This window comes from Oxyura jamaicensis, chromosome 4, assembly GCF_011077185.1.
Source record: "Oxyura jamaicensis isolate SHBP4307 breed ruddy duck chromosome 4, BPBGC_Ojam_1.0, whole genome shotgun sequence".
In the NCBI taxonomy this organism is placed as follows: Eukaryota; Metazoa; Chordata; class Aves; order Anseriformes; family Anatidae; genus Oxyura; species Oxyura jamaicensis.
This window is the reverse complement of record NC_048896.1, coordinates 18,114,053-18,131,921: the sequence shown is the minus strand read 5'-3', so window position 1 is coordinate 18,131,921 and position 17,869 is coordinate 18,114,053. Positions and strand designations below refer to the sequence as shown.

Genomic DNA, 17,869 nt, shown 5'->3' with positions numbered 1-17,869 from the left:
GTCATGCTCAGAACATGTCTATTTTTGGAACACCAGCGTACTGTACCTACAAGAGTAATCAGACAGGTACTGTTTCTCTTTAATTGATGAATTATTAATTGACAGGCTAAGCAAATGTGCTTAACATCAGTAAGACACCTAATGGCTGTGGATGTATTGTCCTAAGCTTCAGTTAAGGTTTTCAGTGACTTTTGCATCTTGATGGCAAAAAGGCATGTGTTAATAGACTTGGGATTTGAAACTGCAAGGAGGTCCTTAAGCTCTTTGATTTTATTCAGAAGTGTACCAGAGGCCGCTTCTGAAGTTTTCAGATGAAATGAACCAAATGCTGCACTATTGTCAGTTAGGAGTCTCAGAGGACAAGACAAATACAGAAGGTGGGGGCTGCAAGCACAAAGACTAACTTCTGAAAGCTAATCATTACAAACAGATAACGAAGTCGGGGGGGGGGGGGGAATCTCCACTCAGTACTTTGTTATGCCTGAGTCACAGCTATGTAGCAGCAACACGAGCATCACTTTTCATTGATCACTGAACACGCTGCATAAGAAACTTTAATTACTTGTCTCAAAACACTGTGGTGCTTCCTCCTGGGAGGAGAAAACTCCCATCCAGACCCGTATGTGAAGTCAAAAGGCTGTCATCTTTGGACAAACTTCTAGCTTTTTGTCTCTCTTCAGATGGAGCCTTTTATTTTGTTTCATACTGTGGTGACTGGTAGTGATCGAATGTCTGAGGTAGCTGATGCATGTGAATGTGAGCTGCAGTTGTAGCTTGAGAGCTACACTTCTGTGCTTCAGTTGGCTCTGCAGAGCCAGGCACCTCCCCTACCTTTACTATCTCTGGTCTTGGCAGGAGAGTGTAAGCACACAAAACACTGTGGGATTTAACTCTTGGAATACTTTAATGTAGAGAAGAAAATAATAAAAAAGCTAAAATGCCAAGCCTGTCATTTATTCTAGAATCAAAGAAAAACTCAGACTGGAAGTATAATCCTGCTGCTCTGCAGGCTAGGAGAGATGACCTCTTGCTCAAAGCAGGGGCTGTCTTCAAAGTTCTTCACTTATTCTTCTTGTAGCTGCAAACTAAAAGGACATTGTAAAAGTATCTTCCATTCCAAACCTTGCTTGCTGCAGGAATACGGTTAAAACCTTCTGGAAACGCTCGGTACTTAGTGCTTGCAATTAAGCACCGAGCCACTGCAGGATGCAGGACATAGACCACAAACTTGCAGCAGGTTATTTTCTTGGAGTGCATCCAGCTCCAAATAGCACTTGTGGGAGTTGGTGCACTCCCTAAAACAGGGTGCCTCGGGGAACACTTTCCCTTCGAGAAAGTGACTGGCTGGGTTGGAATGTGCGCAGATGCCAGGGGCGGCTGCTCATTCCTCCCCGAATTCAGGCTGAGCTGCATCTTGAGCTTTAGTAAGGCTTGAGTTGAGGGCTACTTCTTGTGAATGGACATCCTCAGTTCAGTTACTGTTGGGACAATGTGGGTTCTCTCCTTGTCTACCCTCACTTTTGAAAAACCGACAATGCTTTAATGCAGCATTGCACAGAAGACAGCCTACTGACATCCTCAGGCTGGGTCAGAGAATCATAGAATCATAGAATGATAGAATATCCTGAGTTGGAAGGGACCCTTAAGGATCATCAAGTCCAACTCTCGACACCGCACAGGTCTACCCAAAAGTTCAGACCATGTGCCTAAGTTCACAGTCCAATCTCTTCTTAAATTCAGACAGGCTCGGTGCAGTGACCACTTCCCTGGGGAGCCTGTTCCAGTGTGCAACCACCCTCTCTGTGAAGAACCCCCTCCTGACGTCCAGCCTAAATTTCCCCTGCCTCAGCTTAACCCCGTTCCCGCGGGTCCTGTCACTAGTGTTAATGGAGAAAAGGTCTCCTGCCTCTTGACAACCCCTTACGAGGAAGTTGTAGACTGCGATGAGGTCTCCCCTCAGCCTCCTCTTCTCCAGGCTGAACAGGCCCAGTGACCTCAGCCGTTCCTCGTACGTCTTCCCCTCCAGGCCTTTCACCATCTTCGTAGCCCTCCTCTGGACACTCTCCAACAGTTTCATGTCCTTTTTATACTGTGGTGCCCAGAACTGCACACAGTACTCGAGGTGAGGCCGCACCAGCGCAGAGTAGAGCGGGACAATCACCTCCCTTGACCTACTAGCGATGCCGTGCTTGATGCACCCCAGGATACGATTGGCCCTCCTGGCTGCCAGGGCACACTGCTGGCTCATATTCAACTTGCTGTCTACCACGACCCCCAGATCCCTCTCTTCTAGGCTGCTCTCCAGCGTCTCATCGCCCAGTCTGTACGTGCAGCCAGGGTTTCCCCGTCCCAGGTGCAGGACCCGGCACTTGCTCTTATTGAACTTCATGCGGTTGGTGATCGCCCAGCTCTCCAACCTGTCCAGATCCCTCTGCAAGGCCTTTACGCCCTCATTTGAGTCCACAACTCCTCCAAGTTTGGTGTCATCAGCAAACTTGCTCAAAATACCCTCTATTCCTACATCCAGATCATTTATAAAAATATTGAAAAGTACCGGCCCTAAAATGGAGCCTTGAGGGACCCCACTGGTGACCGCCCGCCAGCCTGATGCAGCTCCATTTACCATAACCCTTTGGGCCCTGCCCGTTAGCCAATTGCTCACCCATTGTATGATGTTTTTATTTAGCTGTATGGTGGACATTTTGTCCAGTAGGATCCTATGGGAAACTGTGTCAAAAGCCTTGCTGAAGTCCAAAAAAATCACATCAGCTGGTTTCCCTTGGTCCACCATACGGGTGATCTTATCATAAAAGGAAATCAGGTTAGTTAGGCAGGACCTACCCTTCACAAACCCATGCTGGCTGGGACCAATGACTGCTTTGTCCCCCAGGTGCGCCTCAATAAGTCCGAGAACCAACTTCTCCATGATCTTACCAGGCACTGACGTGAGACTGACAGGCCTGTAATTGCTAGGGTCTTCTTTCTGACCCTTCTTGAAAATTGGCACAACATTTGCCAGCTTCCAGTCTACTGGGACCTCTCCAAATTCCCAGGATCGTTGAAAAATAATTGATAGAGGTTCCGCGATGACATCCGCCAGCTCTTTCAGCACCCGGGGATGAATCCCATCCGGACCCATGGACTTGTGCGGGATTTGCTACTCCACCTGGATCCCTACACGTTCAGGGTCAGTTGGGAGTTTGTCATCCCCACCGTCCCGGTCCTCCAGCTCAGGGCACCCTGGGTCCCAAAGCCCATCATCGGCATTGAAGACAGAGGCAAAGAAGGCATTAAGCGTCTCTGCTTTGCCTACGTCATCGTCTGTGAGGAGACCTTCCCTATCAAGGAGCGGCCCTATGTTTTCTTTAGTTCTCCTTTTTCCATTTACATATCTAAAAAAACCCTTTTTATTTTCTCTCACAGACACAGCCAGCTTCAACTCTAGCTGTGCTTTGGCCACTCGAACTTTCTCCCTACAAACACGAACAGCATCCCTGTATTCTTTCCATGACGCCTGGCCCTCCTTCCAGTAGCGAAACACTCTCTGTTTCCGCCTAATCTCCATTAGAATGTTCCTGGTCAGCCACGCCGGCTTCCTGCCCCGCCTGCCTGACTTGCGATATTTTGGAATTGCCTTATCTTGTGCTTCTAGGAGGCATCGCTTAAAGAGTGACCAGCACTGGTGGACATCGAGGCCTTCAAGAGCAGTTTCCCAGGGGACCTTACTGACTAGTTCCCTGAGCAGCCTGAAGTCCGCTTTCCCCATATCTAGGGATGAGGTTTTGGTGGCACTTTTCCTTCTGTCACCATAAATGTTGAACTCAACCACTTCATGGTCGCTATGACCGAGGCGGCCACCAATCACCACATCTCGAGGGTCGTCTTAACCAGGTACTCTGAGTTGGGTATTGGCAACCTGCTGCCCAGCAACCTCCAGAGCGACTGGGAATAAAACCAACTGATGACAAAGCAATAATGTAATTGCCGAAGCAAGGAGGAGCTTAACTTTACTGCTGAAGACTTCTTTTCCCCAGATAAGTAGTACTAAACTATTTATACATCTGCTGAAAGTAACACTTTGCTCCAAGCTTTTGTGGGTGGTATCCCTCAAAGTATTTCAAAAAAGGAATTTTTGAGTAATACATTTTAATTTGCCTTTATTAAAGCTGTCTGGTTCATTCTGTATACGCTCATCAATCAAAAAGATTTTAGCAGAAGTATGGATCTCTTTGGATGAATATGTCATTGTTACAAAATGATCTTTTTCACTGGTGGTGGTGGGAGGTAGGGGAAGAGTAGAGACAAAATACAGAAGAAATTATTATGAAGGCTTAAACATCAGCAGCTGTTGGAAAATAAATCTAAGGTGCATTTCCCTCCTCCTGCCTTCCCTCACACCCCCCTTCCAGCACTGATCAGATTTATTTTGCCTTTTTTTACTACAGATACCATGTTAATACTTTGAAAAACTTGTTGGTTTTCAAGGCCTTTTGTAAAGATTTTATCTGTGGTCCTTTTAGCTCGTTTTTTGGCATGGGTTCAATTTTTTTTAAAGTAGCAAGCCTTTGACAAGTGCAATTGAGTTCCTAGGGCATGCTTTCTGTTCAGGGATGATCAGTGCAAACCAAATGTAGCGATTCTCATGATAATGTAATGTGTAGCCTCTAGATGTAACTTCCCACGCGTAAGGGAATGAAATCCACTTCTAATCAAGTCTGAGTATCTAATTCCAAGATCGCGTGTCCTAGATAGACAGTCTATTAGCACTAGCCTGCAGCTGTCTCTTGTAGCACTCTAAAGGCAATAAAATACAGTCGGCCCCACTCTTCCTTTGTCCCTGCTAAACGCTCTGGGAGAATACTGCCATTGTGATCCTCTGTATCACCGTAAGCTTGCTCTTTCACGGCAAGGTACAGTTTGATCATCCTCCCTGAGCTTCAAGTGACAGATGCTCTACGGAGACCCCAAGCTCTCATTAGCAGGTACCCAAACACTGGGGGCTGGAGTATCCTACTGTTCACCTGCTGAAGGTAAGCATGCGAGTTCCTCAACAGGCATCTGTATCTCCAATTTTTATCAGCTTTAGGGATGTCTGAAGCCATGGGGATAGAAGAAAGGGGCCTCCCAACTCACCAGCTCCTGATGCTCTTTTCTTTTTGGGAGTGACTTAGGGAGGGTTAGGACAATTGCTTTGTATTCATTGCTTCCTTGTCTAAATTGGCCTTCTCCAGAGTCGCATACGTTTTCCAACGTTGATTACTTGAGGCTGGAGGGTAGTTTCTATCTCTATTTAGCAATACAAAAAAAGCACTGACCACACTTAGCTTTAGGCATTAAAATGCACACATGGGGTATGCTGATGCTACAGGCATAAACAACTGATGAAACAGCTCTAACTGGAAGAACCTTGGAGCTATGATACTTGGTCCAAGAACTGAAAGAATGGCAAAAAAAAAAAAATCCCCAGACATCTACCAAGCTTCAAGTGAATTAGGTCTTGTTCTGACAGTGAAGAGGGTGTGTACTACTTCAGATAACATCTCTACACAATATTGCAGTGCAACGCCTCTATTCTTTTCAACACATATCCTTGCTTAATCTTTGCTATTAATTTAGTGCTTTCTGTAGTTTCAAAATAGACCACAGAGAGGTTGTTAGATTCATCTGAACTGCTGTTCTATTTTGCCTCCTTCCTTGGAGGAAGAAGTGGAGTGCTGTTCCCGGGTGGTCTGCTTCGTGTGCACACCCCGTGAAGGTGCAGTTGTCAGTGTCAAATGAGTGACTTCCACTAAGGGACTGAAGCTTCCTCTGTTGTATGGACAAAGGTGAGGAGTAGGGCGTGTTCTGGGGAGTTAGTCTGGAGCCTGTGTCTTTATTCCGTTTCCTTACCCAGGCAAGGATTAGAGACATGCCGCCGGAGCGAGCGGCGTTGTGACTGTAATACTTGGCTCGCAGGCAGGTGAGGCTTACAGCCTGGCTGACAGTTAGCCTGAGGTTTGTGTTACATTTGGACATGGTTATAGAAAGTGGAAACATCTAACACCTGTCACTTGGGAAAGGTCCTAAATGACTAGTAAATCTTAACCTGTAATGGGTGCCATATGGCACTTCTTATTTGCATCTGGAAAAAATCAGGAAGCCTCTAGAGGCTAGTGATTAGAGACGTGTATGTAAAACTCAAATAAAACTGAGGCTTCCTGGAAAGCAGTGACTTACTGTATGCTGCTGCTGCCTGAACGTCAGGTGTCTCGGTGCTAGAGTTAGCTGCAGAAACGCGTAACTGGGCAGGCAAAGATGAAGGCATGCTTAAATGGAACTGTTCCCCTGCACTGCAGTGTATGTGTTTAAGGAGGTCAGTTATGGTCTGTACACAAGCCAGAGGGTGGCTTGATGTGAGTTTTTAATGTTCACATCAATATGTGGTACAATAACAAAGCCAACAGAAAGGCAGTACTGACTTCATCTCTTGCGTACTGTGACTATTTCCCCCCATAGTGCATGTTCGTGTTCAGACTTTCCCTGCATATAAAGGTGCAACAGCAGTGCAAGTTCTTATTTCTTGAAGTCTTAGCTGTGCAGCTGTCATCAAGGAGTTATTTCCAGTGTATTCATGGAAAAAACATTTCCTCATATGTATGCTATAGAGTAAAAACAAAGGAAATGCATTTAAAGCAGCTGTTAGGATCTTTTTGGTTGGTTGCAATGTCTTTTAAATTGCTTCCAGGAAAGAATAGAATCAGAGTTGAGCATTCAGAACTGAAATCAGAAGAAGTCAAGCGTGGGCTGCCTACAGGGGTGGTATGTTATCTGCCCCTTCCCAAAATCTCCTATTGCAAAACCAAAAGCTGAAGAGTTGCTTTGTTTGAGGTGTTTCTCCACTGAACCTGTCTTTTCAGAGGGCTGTGCAGGTGCTGCAGTGTCTGCTGAGCAAGGAAACGGGTGGGCTCATGTACTTGAAGGTAAAGTGGGCCGACAAGACCATCTGGTAGTTTGCTTTCTGTCTTAATTTCTCTCTGCTTGCACTCTTTACCAGCTGTGTACTTGTCAAATCTAAACACAGCAGCATCTCCGGGTGGCAGTGTAAAGGCGGTACTTAACCTGAGCTGCTGTTTAAGGACACCTTCCACAAATACTTACAGCAGCGTGTTGAGGTGTTTGGAGAGCTGAGTTCATTAGGACAGCAGTAAAAGTACTTGGCTTTTCAGGTGTCTTCAATCTCACCTTTGAAATGTTTGTGAGATGGGCAGTGAAGCTTGGTATGATTATTTTACTTTCTGTGTATCCCACCCGGTGAACATACTACACTGAAGCCCGCTTGTTCTGTAAGGCTTAGAGGCCACAGAAATGGGTTCTGAGAAGTAGTGAGAACTGTCCGGATCCTTTCTCTGCCTACAGTTGAGTGCAAGTCTGGCAGCACTCATTAAAGCAGGGTGGCAACTATCATTTTCTCTTATTTTCTTTTAGAAAATGTGAATGAGCTGCTGTGAGTTGTGAGGGCTGGCTGTTCAAATTCTGCTTGAAGGGTTTCTGTGCGTCCTGGGGAGTTCTCGGTTCTCCTCCTCTTAGAGCTAAGTGTGGAGAAAGGGAGCAAGGTCTGGGAGCTGACCCTGTGCCCAGCTCACTTTCTGTCCTTGTCTTGGTTCAGGAACCAAACACCGGTTTACAGACTGCAGTGCCCCCTGCTCCTGGGGGATAACCTCTGTGCACATTTGCCCATTGCTTTCACATTTTTTGTTTAAAAAAGGGAGGTGGAAAGCCCTAACTTCTGGGAGGGTGAGGAGTGTTTCTGTGTAAGCTTCCCCCTGCTGACTTGCATCCTTCTGCAGCTTGCTAGAGAGGAATCCTTCCCCTCTTGGTCTGATTCTAGATCTGATCAGCAGTTCATGCACTGGGACAGCCTGCTCCTACTCAGCGTGTTTGCTGAACGAGGCTCTTGTGCAGCAGCTGCTGCTGTGTGGCAGGTCACTTGACCAGCCCAAATCTGCAGGTGAGTGCTTCTCTAGATCTCTTCTCTGAGCTGTCCTTAGGAGCTTCCAGGAAAGGGAGGGGAGAGCATTCCCTAGGGTGCTTGCAGGGAAGTCTCCTTTACGTGGAAAAAGTCTTCATGGGCAAATAATTACCGCTTGGGGATGGATGGAAGTTATACAGGCTTTGGGCTTGAATTCATTGAAAAGAGTGAGTCTGGAAGTTGGTGGTGGCTTTTTGTGGTGGCAATCCTTACGTGTCTAAATAGCAAACCTACTATTGCCTCTTGAGGAGAAAAGAGGGCTGTATATCAGTTTGACACCTCAGTGTGTTTAACCTGCCTGTCATGTTTTCATTCTCAGTGGCCAGAGCTATGGCTACTGCAGCTAAGAACTTGGTCTGCAAGTTTGAGCAGATACTGTATTGTGCAGACTTCAAAGAAAGATGGTGCCTCAAGGTGTAGTGGGTTAAGTTATGCTTCAGAAGTTCCCTTAATCTAAGTAAAAAGCTGGTCAAGAACTTCTGTAAACGTGTGTTTTGACTTGCATTTTAGATCAGGAGGCTTATTCTCTTACTATCTTTAGGTAGGTAAAATGAAGAAAACAATTACTTAGAAGTATGTAGTGATACACCTTGAAATCAGTTTTGCTTTAGAAATGTTGTTGCTTATAAAGATGATACTTCAGGGAAAAAAAGAGTGGCCAGCTGAAATCTGTAACTGCGAGGTCTTGTGCTGCCATGGCTGACTTGACAGTTAGGTATTTAGATCTGTGAGATCTGCAGACTTGTACTCTTGTTAAACCTAAGGAGCATGTATGTGGAAATCATAATTAGAACTCACAAAAGCAGCTTTAATTCTACTTGTCAAATCCCCACAAACCCTTTTGTTTCTCAGTTATATTCATGTCCTGGCAAGTGAAAAGAAAGCTCAACTTGCTGAAGATAAATGGTGAAATCTTTGACCTGGCTGAGTAGTAAATCCTTAGCTAGATAACTGTGCAGGTGTTTTGTTACACAGATCTTGGCAAGCTAATAGATGTATGTGTTCTTCAGGACCACCACCAACATCAAGCTTAATCTTTGTCTGTGTGGAATGTCAAGGCTGAGTTTCTTTGCCATTGTAAATAGAGGTATAAATAATTGAATTTGAAACTTCCACATGGCTACAGCAGGGTAAGTATGGGAGCCTTCCTCACAGGACACAGATGTTTGTAATGTGCTTTTCTATATGTTGACTTCACCATTTTTCATCAGTTAGTCTTGATAAAGTACAAATATTTGTGCTCCCTCTTTCTTTTCCACTGTTAAAACATGCCTGTGTTCCTGTCTGGGGAAGCTGCCATGCCTCAGTGCAGAGGGCAGTAATGGTGTTTAGGCACTGGAGCAGCTGGAAGAACTGCAGGAGATGCAGAATTTGTCCCACTGCATAGAAGCTTCCTTCTAGGAACAGGGCTTCCACAGTTGTCCAACAAGTGAAAGTAGTTTGTACCAACTTTAAGTTGTGGCCAGGGACAGGTGATGAGCAGCTGGGACTGAGCTGGGGGATAAGCAGTTACTGCAGCAGCTCCGTGAGCTGCAGGATGCTGTTAAACTGAGCCTTGCCCGTGCCAGCTGTGTGTGCCTGAGCTAGCCTGGTATTATAGCAGTGCCAGGAAATAAGTTCATTTTCCCCATATATGTGATCTAGAGACAGACGTAGTCAGCTGTGACTAGAAGATCTCAAAACCATGGATTTTAGCCAAATTAACACTTCCACTGTTTCTCCCAGCTCCTGTTTCTTCTTGGCTACAAAAAATGTGGGCATAATGCATGCTGCGGGAGCACTTGTGGGGTTTGATGTGCCTTTCCTTCTTCTGGCTCCGGCCTTTGTGGCCTGACACGACTATCAGAACGCAAGGCAGTGTTTCAGGCAGCTCTTTTTCTTTGCTTTGCTCTCTATAGCAAGTAGTACCATTTTTAATTCTTATTGCCCGATCAGTTTGCAGCCTCGTTGCAAACTGATGGCTAGTCAAGTGGTGCTGGCAAACATTGAAGGGAGAGATCTAAATCTGAGGCTGTTAATAATAAAAGCATGACTGTGTATGAATAACAAGCGCTTTTTACAGCCCTTGGAAGGAAGGGGAAGCATCACGCCTGAAGTATTTGCTCAGCAATGTGTCCATCCTCAGGCTGAGATTACACCTTTCAGGAACACTAATTCATTCCCTGAGCAGCTGTGCAGTTCAGCCTGCAGCAGGTAGCAGAATGACTCAACCACAGCAGCCTTGCCCAAGTGCTTCTGTTATTCCTGTGCTTTGGTGCAGGTATGAAAATCAGTTCTTTCCATGTTTGAGAGCAGCTACTGGAGACAGACCACGGCTGTGTGCCCTGTATGGGAGGGAGCCCTTGAAGCTGAATTGGTTTTGAATGGTTGTGTGACTGGTTCTTCCCTTTGGCCATTTCAGTAAATGGGAGTCTTGGTAAAACCGAACTACAGACTTAATCAGAAGTGTTCAAGTAAATTCTAGAAATGTCATTAGGAAAAAACAACTGCGAACATGCAATTACAGGAGATAAACTGCAACCGCTGCTTAGTACGGCTGGAGCGTGTATCAACTGTTTAGCTTTTGCTGTTTGCTCTCTGCTCCTTCACAAACAGGAGTATTGTTCCACAGCTCAGTTAAGCTCCTGTGATCTAAGTATGTGTCAGACTTTTTGAAAAGGAGAATTTTGGCCAATTTCTCCTAGGCAGAACTTGATTTCAGTGACTTGTGTGCATCTTTTCCCTGCTGGAGGGCACTCTTCTCACCTGTCAAGGTGGCTTACGACATAGTGGTGTCAAGTAGCTGCACGGTTCCCTTCAGGACAACATCTGCTTGTGAAGCTGGTTTGTGCACGTTAATCCCCACAGATGCCTCATGCTGAAGCTCAGTGCTCCTTGAAATCAGGAAAGAGATCTTAATGCATTGCAGGCCACAACAACGTTTCGCACTGGTGGATACCCACTATCAGTTTGATTCCTCCTTGACCTCTTGCCCCCACCAGAACTGAGCTGTCCAGAAACCACGTAGCCTGTCGGTACAAACGGCAGTGCTAGATAGGTAAAGTAACGTGGCTGTGCTCTTTGAGAAATGGAGGGGCTTATCGCACAGGAAACTCATTCATGATAAAAGAATATGCAAGGGGGATGGAAAGGAGCTAAGGAATTACTCAGCTTATAAATGCTGAGGCTGGGCTCTGTTTCTTTCTCTTCTCTAGCTGCTTGAGATATGGATTGAGAAATCATTTGTAAGCACTTTGGATTATTTCAGAACATCTTTCTTTACAAAGGCACCACCTCGATTCACTAACCGTGCTTCTGTAAGAAGTCACACCTTCTCTTAACTTCTAATGTGTAAATTTCAAGTTCTGTCAAATGACTAGCATCCCTCCCTATATTTAACTTTTACAGTAGAAAGAGCATTAAATTCATGTTAAATAACAATGGGCAAGTGCTAATCTGTAATTTAGATACTAATGCGTTCTTTAGCTTGTGGATTTTTTGGATTTTTTTTTTTCCCCCTACACCCACCTCTTCCCCCTGCTGTCAAGTACCTTCCCTGCAGCTTGGTGGCTGAAATGGTAAATCACTCCCAAAGCACAGCTAAGCCTCCCATCTGTCTGCCTCTGTAGTTCTGTTACTAATATATTAATTAACTGGTGTTACTTCGATTCTGCCTCTCGTATAAAATCAGGGCAATCTATCTGAAGCCGTCAAGCAGCCTTCTACAACTTTTATTAACTTGTTCTTAGTAGTCAATAAAAATAATTCACCTTTCCCTTCACAGTTTTAGGAAGTCGCAAGCTGCAGATCTCTCCAGGAATAGCATCATCTGTCTTGTGTGTGTTTTATTTGTTTATATGGTTGTGAATGGCAGCTGGGAGGTGGGGAGGGAGTGGGATATGCTGAAATAGCCTTGTAACTGACATCTCTGGGCTTGATGAGAAGAGGGGGATGTGCCTAATGCTCAAGGCAGTTTTCCAGCTAAAACAAATCCTGATAACTTAGGTTTATTCATTCCAGTGAGCCAACTGTTACAAACGTGTGGCCAAGAGTACGAAGTTACTTTGATTTCAATAGTGTACCTCTTCAAACTGGAAAACAAACCAAAAAAATAAAAAATCAATTCTGTTGGTGGCGTAAAGCATTTTTTTTCAGTCCACGTAAGACACAAAAGACTGAGCTTGTTCTAGTCAAAGGATAATTCTTCCAGAAAACCAATACCATCCCTCCTTTTATCCCCTAATGAAAAGAGCTCGCTCTCCACACACTAGTTCAATGGGGGAGAAGCTGTCAGGAAAATCCAATGAAAGGATTAGCTCAACTTGAATAGATTAATTAGAGCCTTTGATTGTGTCCTGCTATGCAAAAGTCACAGCAAAGGAAATGGCAGTGGTAGTCACCGAGATCATCCTTACAGGTATGTGAGGGGGTAGTCAGCGGGCACGCAGTAGGCAAGAAGCAGACCTAAGAAGTTGTGGTCTTTCTTACAAGCTGTATCCATTTGTTGCCCATCCTCCTGTAGTTGAAAACTAAAATATTTTAATGGTCATGGAGCTTACACAATCAACTCTTTATGATCAAGCCATAATTCATGATTCCATCCAATATCTTATCTTTCCTGTCACATAAGGTCTACACTGCATCCTACTGACCAGAGCTAGGATTTGAGCTACTACCGAAGCCACAGGTGCCTTGTGCAGTTTCCCTAACCTGTAACAGATGTACCAAGTGCAGTTTGGAGTTCCAGGAGCTCCACTGAGGCTTGAAGTCAGTCATTTTTTTGTTTGAAAACACAGCAAGCTAGCTAACAGTCACTCGTTCTGATAATGAAGTTGTCACTGAGGGCAAACTACTGGCAACAGCCATCTAAATCTTGATTTTAATATAGGCTTTCTGTGCTTGAAATGTAGTCGCTACTGTGCATAGCATGGAGCCTGGATTTGATTCATTCTTGCATTAACATGAGATACAGAATTAAATCTGTGATATCAAGTCTCTTGCCTGTGGCTGCAGAGTGGCTTTCAGACTTGTGCTGGCTTGTTACACGGTTTGTGTTCTGCTGTAGCACAATTCTTGTGCCTGCTTTCCAAAGTAAAAAAAAAAAAAAAAAAAAAAAAAAGACCTTGAGATTATTGAAAAGTCTAAACAAGAAGCAAGCTTTTATTTAGAATAGGTCACTAAGCTTCTTGGCTTTTGACTGTGCCAAGATGTTGGACTTGGTTTTTGTTAGGTTGCTATATGACCCAAAAGTGGGGTGAACTGATCTTGATAGTGTACAAATTCCTAGGGCTTTCTCTTCAAACTGCTTAGTTCAAAACGTTAATGTGGCGGGGACAGAAGTTAATGCAGAATAAAAAACACAATCTGTCCAACTACTGCTTTTGTACAGGAAGATAAGTGACTCTGCTGAGGGAATGCTGCTTGATAAGCTCGTGGGCGAATAGATTGTCCCAGGATTTAAGCCAAAAACTCCCGTTGTTTGACTGCAGCGAGCATTTGAAGAGAACTTTCTGATTACAGGCTGTTTTCAGCTCCCCGTACTTCTGTCTGGGAAAGACCATGTTCCCTTCCTGCGGGGAAAACGTCTGAACTGAGTACGCAAAACAATCTGTCAAAGTGCTCAGTGAGTACACTTGACTCTTTGGGGTGGGCTAATTGTCTAAGTTAAGTGGCTGTCCAGTGTCTGGATCCAGCCTGAAAATATCAATGACTTTGGAAGACAGTCACAGGGATGTCTCCTTTAAGAGAAGGAAAAGCCTTATGGTAGGAGCTATAGTGATTAACATAGAGCACGTTTTCTTTAAACTAAAAATGAGATAAGGGAGAAAAGCACTCCTCAAAGTATCTTATATAGGAAGACCCGTCCTACTAAAAAGCTGTTTTTAATGGCACGATTTTGGGAAGGGTTCACTTAATCTTTTGGCATCATATCCACCATTATTTATTACCAGCATATACAAGAAAGATGCTTTGACTCTGTAAAGAATGAAACTCAGCACAAGTCCCTGATCATAAACAAGCTGACGTAAAGATTGGGGATTTGCTTCATTTTGGGATGCCCAGATTGGAGAGGGTGGAACCTGGGGTGCGTAGGGAGGTACTGGGGGGTCTTCCCCCCTCCAGGTCAGAATAAAGCTTCAGGGGAGAAGGGGAATCTTTTGGCTTTTTTATTTCTTAGGTTCTAATAAAGATGGAGCTAGGCTCCTCTCACCCTGTATAAGATAAAAGGGGATGGGTACAGATTGTTCCCTAGGGAACTCGGTGAGATTTGGAGGGCACGCTTCACCACAAAGGTCTTTGGGCTATATGGGATCTTGGTGGCACTGGTTTAGATTCTTCTACCACTGCACAGCTTTTAGCTGTTTTAAATCAGTGCTGATGTTCCCCCCCACCCCCTGCCTCTTGGAGGCAGCAAAGACTTGCAAGTAGATCTTGGTATCTTGATGTGCTGCCCTGGCAGTGGGAAACTCACTGCTGCATGGCACGGCGAGACAGGTAACTTACTCTTTGGGTTAGTCTTGTACTGTGAGGCAAGGGAATATTACATGTAACTAAGGTTAATCCCTTTGAAATGAAGCTTTATTAACGAGATTAATCCTAAAACTGATTCAAAAAATCCTAAAACTGATTCAAAAGGATCTTGCCTTTTTAAAATATGCTTCTGAAAGTGAAAAGGATTGGATAGGGAATTCATGGGGTAGCTTGGGCTGCAGGGGGACTTCAGAAGGGCATATGGCCAAACACCCTGCTCCAAGCAGGGTCATCTACGAGGTCAGGCCAGGCTATTCAGGACTTTGGTCTGATCGTTGAAAACCGAAACTGTCTAGGAAGGTTCAACTTCACTTTAGGAAATAGCTCAATAACTCCCTGATAACTGAGAATTTTGAGTTTTCATGAACATCAAATCAAGAAACTGATTACAAAAGCTAAATGCAAGGTGTGGAGGTATGTCCTAGTTGTGTTGGGTAGCACTACTGCCCACTTAACTCAAAGCTCTGCCTCTTGCCCAAGATCCAGGGTTTGTGTAGCTCCAGGTGAATTAAGCTACTTGGGTGCTTTCCTTCTGATGCTCGGTAATGTGTTTAGGCTAAGAGCCAGGACACGGTAATGCCAGGTAGGTGATGGGTCATGTCTCTGGGATAATGAAGGCTTGAGTTAGTGTGGGTGTACTTGAGAACTGACAAACCGGCTGCTCTCCTGCCTGCCTGAAACTTTCTCTGCACATACTGTTCTCTGCAGGGGTTATTGGGGTGGGGGGACCCCACACCCTCAGCTTCTCAAACTTCCAGTGTTTGTGCTGTCATCTTGGTTAGTATAATGCTGCACATGTCCTCAGAACAAGTTAAATCCTAAAGTATGTTGGGTAGTGTATCATCTAACATTGCTTATCTTTCTCACTGAAAGAGGCTTGACAGTTGTCTGTGTATTATGTACAGGTATTCTACAAAGTTTCATTGATCCCAGAAATCTCAATTCTTTAAACAGCTCACTGCTGAAATCAGCAAGGAATTGTAATGAGTATCATATGTTGAGTGGGGGAGAGCTTAAACTGAGCAAATAGTTACTTGATTTGCATCATCTTTGTGAATTGAGTTTCTATATCTCCTTCATCTGACCCCCATTAGTATCAGCCTATGCCCATATGTGAGGGAACACTTTAGCTGGCTTGGCATTCTTGGTGGAGAGTGAATCCAACTAGATAAAATCTAGTGTTGTTGTGTTTTATTTTATTTTTAAAAAAAAAAAAAAAACAATAACTGTAAACTCTTCTCAATAACTGAGCTGTGGGAGAAAGAACTAATTGGGTAGTATCTTGCCACTAACTACTGTAAATAAGCTCATAAGCTTTAAGCTTGGTTAAAATCTTGTTCAAAACCTGACATCTACTGGTGGGAGCCATAAATGGACACTCAGTGCGCAGGCTTAGGTGTTGCATTGTACCTAGCCCTAGAATAAAATGTGCTTAAGCATAGATTTAAAAGTCTGTAAAATTGCCAATAAAACTGTAATGAGTTGAAGCATGTCTATTAACAGAGGTGGTCAAAATTCCAATAGACTATTTCTGAACACACGTATAAGGTCTAGATGACAAGCATTGTAGGATTATGATTTAGAATATCTTTTGCAGTAGTATTGTAGACTTGCTTTTTTGTCTTACAGTGATTAACGACATTTAATCTTTTCTTATGTCTTTAAAGGCTTGCCACGGGTGTACGTCTTTATCCAAATGTGATTGCAGTGGAGTTAAAGGTGAAAAGGTAAGTCTATCTTTTTGAGTTGGACTAATGCACAGACCACTGAGCCATATGCCATCTCCAGATAGCTGACATTTATGAATAAATTATACTTGCTGCTCCTGTCTTGTGTTCTTTGACAGTGTTGAAGGCATGCACCAAAGAACACAGCTGCTATAACAGCTTCAGGTACTGAGTCAAACCAAGTGATCCATCTGATGGTGTATAGAGCTTCATATCACTGTTCTCCCAAAAAATGGGGAATGAGACACAATTCTGCAGGAATGTGGGAGTATAAAGCAGGAAAGAGATGAATTTAGTAATGTCGAAATAAATTCTAAGGTCTGGCTACTGTAACCACTTCCCATGGGTAAGCTAAGCTGTGGATTGTATAGTAATGCCCACTAGTAATGTTTCAGTGGGAATCTTAAAGTAGTATGGTTTTTTTCCACTACCCTTGCATTGCCTGATCTAAGCAGCTGACAATCACTTGCTCTGAAGTTGCACCATTTCTAACCCACAGCTTATACAGCTGTATGCTAAGGTGATTGCTTTGCTGTCTAGTTGCTCAGCTGGAAGTTGGAGGTGACCATTCAAATGCAGCTTTCTGAACATCCATAGCTGCCAAGTGACCAGTTGGTTAGTGGCCAAAACTGTGTTCTCAGATCAAGTAGAGTAATGAAACCTGTGTGGCTGATCCAGTGCAATAGGCTGGCTGGGCTGCATGGCCAGCAGCCGAAGGCCAAGAGATGCATGTTGAAATCCCAGAGCTTTCCTGCTTCCATGCAGCTTGGATTTCCACTCTTGTTGTCTGAGCTCTATATTTTTAATTAAGTCCTTCATGTTTCTACTGCTAATACTTCTTATGGCTTTAGAAATCTGTCCTCTGAGGAAGCAGTGGGTACTCAGCATTTCTTCCAGGTACCGTGCGCAATGTAGCTGTGCAGCTCAGGACTTGCTCAAATGGGGCAACTGTGGGAGCCTGCCTCTAAGTAAATTCTGGTTAAATAGTCAGCATGTAACTGCTGTTGTCGCAGGGTACGGGTGTAATATGATCACAAGGAGGGAGAGAAAGTGCCTGAAACACTTTAATAGCCATGTAAAGTTTGCCTGAGATGCAGTGGAGGCTTCTTAGATGTGAACTTCTAAGAGTTTGATAAGCCTGCCTTATCAAAGTACTTGGCCCCTCTCAGCAAGGTTCTCAGAGGGCCTCAATGCTCTAGATTCATTTCTGAAACATGTCAAAGGTGATTTTGAAGTTATATGAATAAGCATAACAGCAAATGAACCAAAAAGGTGCAAAATATTCAGTCACTGCATTAGCACAACGTGATGTTGATACAGAATTTTACTATTGGCTGAGGTTAAACAAGGCAGATGTCCAAAATTCAGAGTGAGTCATGATGCCAAATGTACCATCCAGATGGTTCCAGACAGATGAGGTCATTCCTTAGCATTTACTTGCTTTTAGTTCATCAAGGATATTGGCAATTTACATACCTAGTGAAAGACAATATCCCCTCCATGGAAAGCTTTCTAACTTAGGTTTGCTTAGCCAAAACCTGAACCTGGTCCTTGCCTTCCTACAGGATCTTCACATGCAGGTGGCTAAACCAGATGTATCCTAACACTAGTCACAGAACTGTTT

At 44.2% G+C, this 17,869-nt stretch overlaps 1 protein-coding gene across 5 annotated transcripts in view; it reads left to right on the top strand.

Moving 5' to 3' along the window:
• The window catches only part of COL4A5 (collagen type IV alpha 5 chain), an 86,535-nt gene that overhangs the window by 9,967 nt on the left and 58,699 nt on the right, over positions 1-17,869 (top strand). For all 5 annotated transcript variants that reach the window (XM_035324639.1, XM_035324636.1, XM_035324638.1 and 2 more), the window contains exon 2: positions 16,186-16,245. In XM_035324639.1, the coding sequence (XP_035180530.1) occupies positions 16,186-16,245 (60 nt within the window). The remainder of the gene's footprint in view (positions 1-16,185; positions 16,246-17,869) is intronic.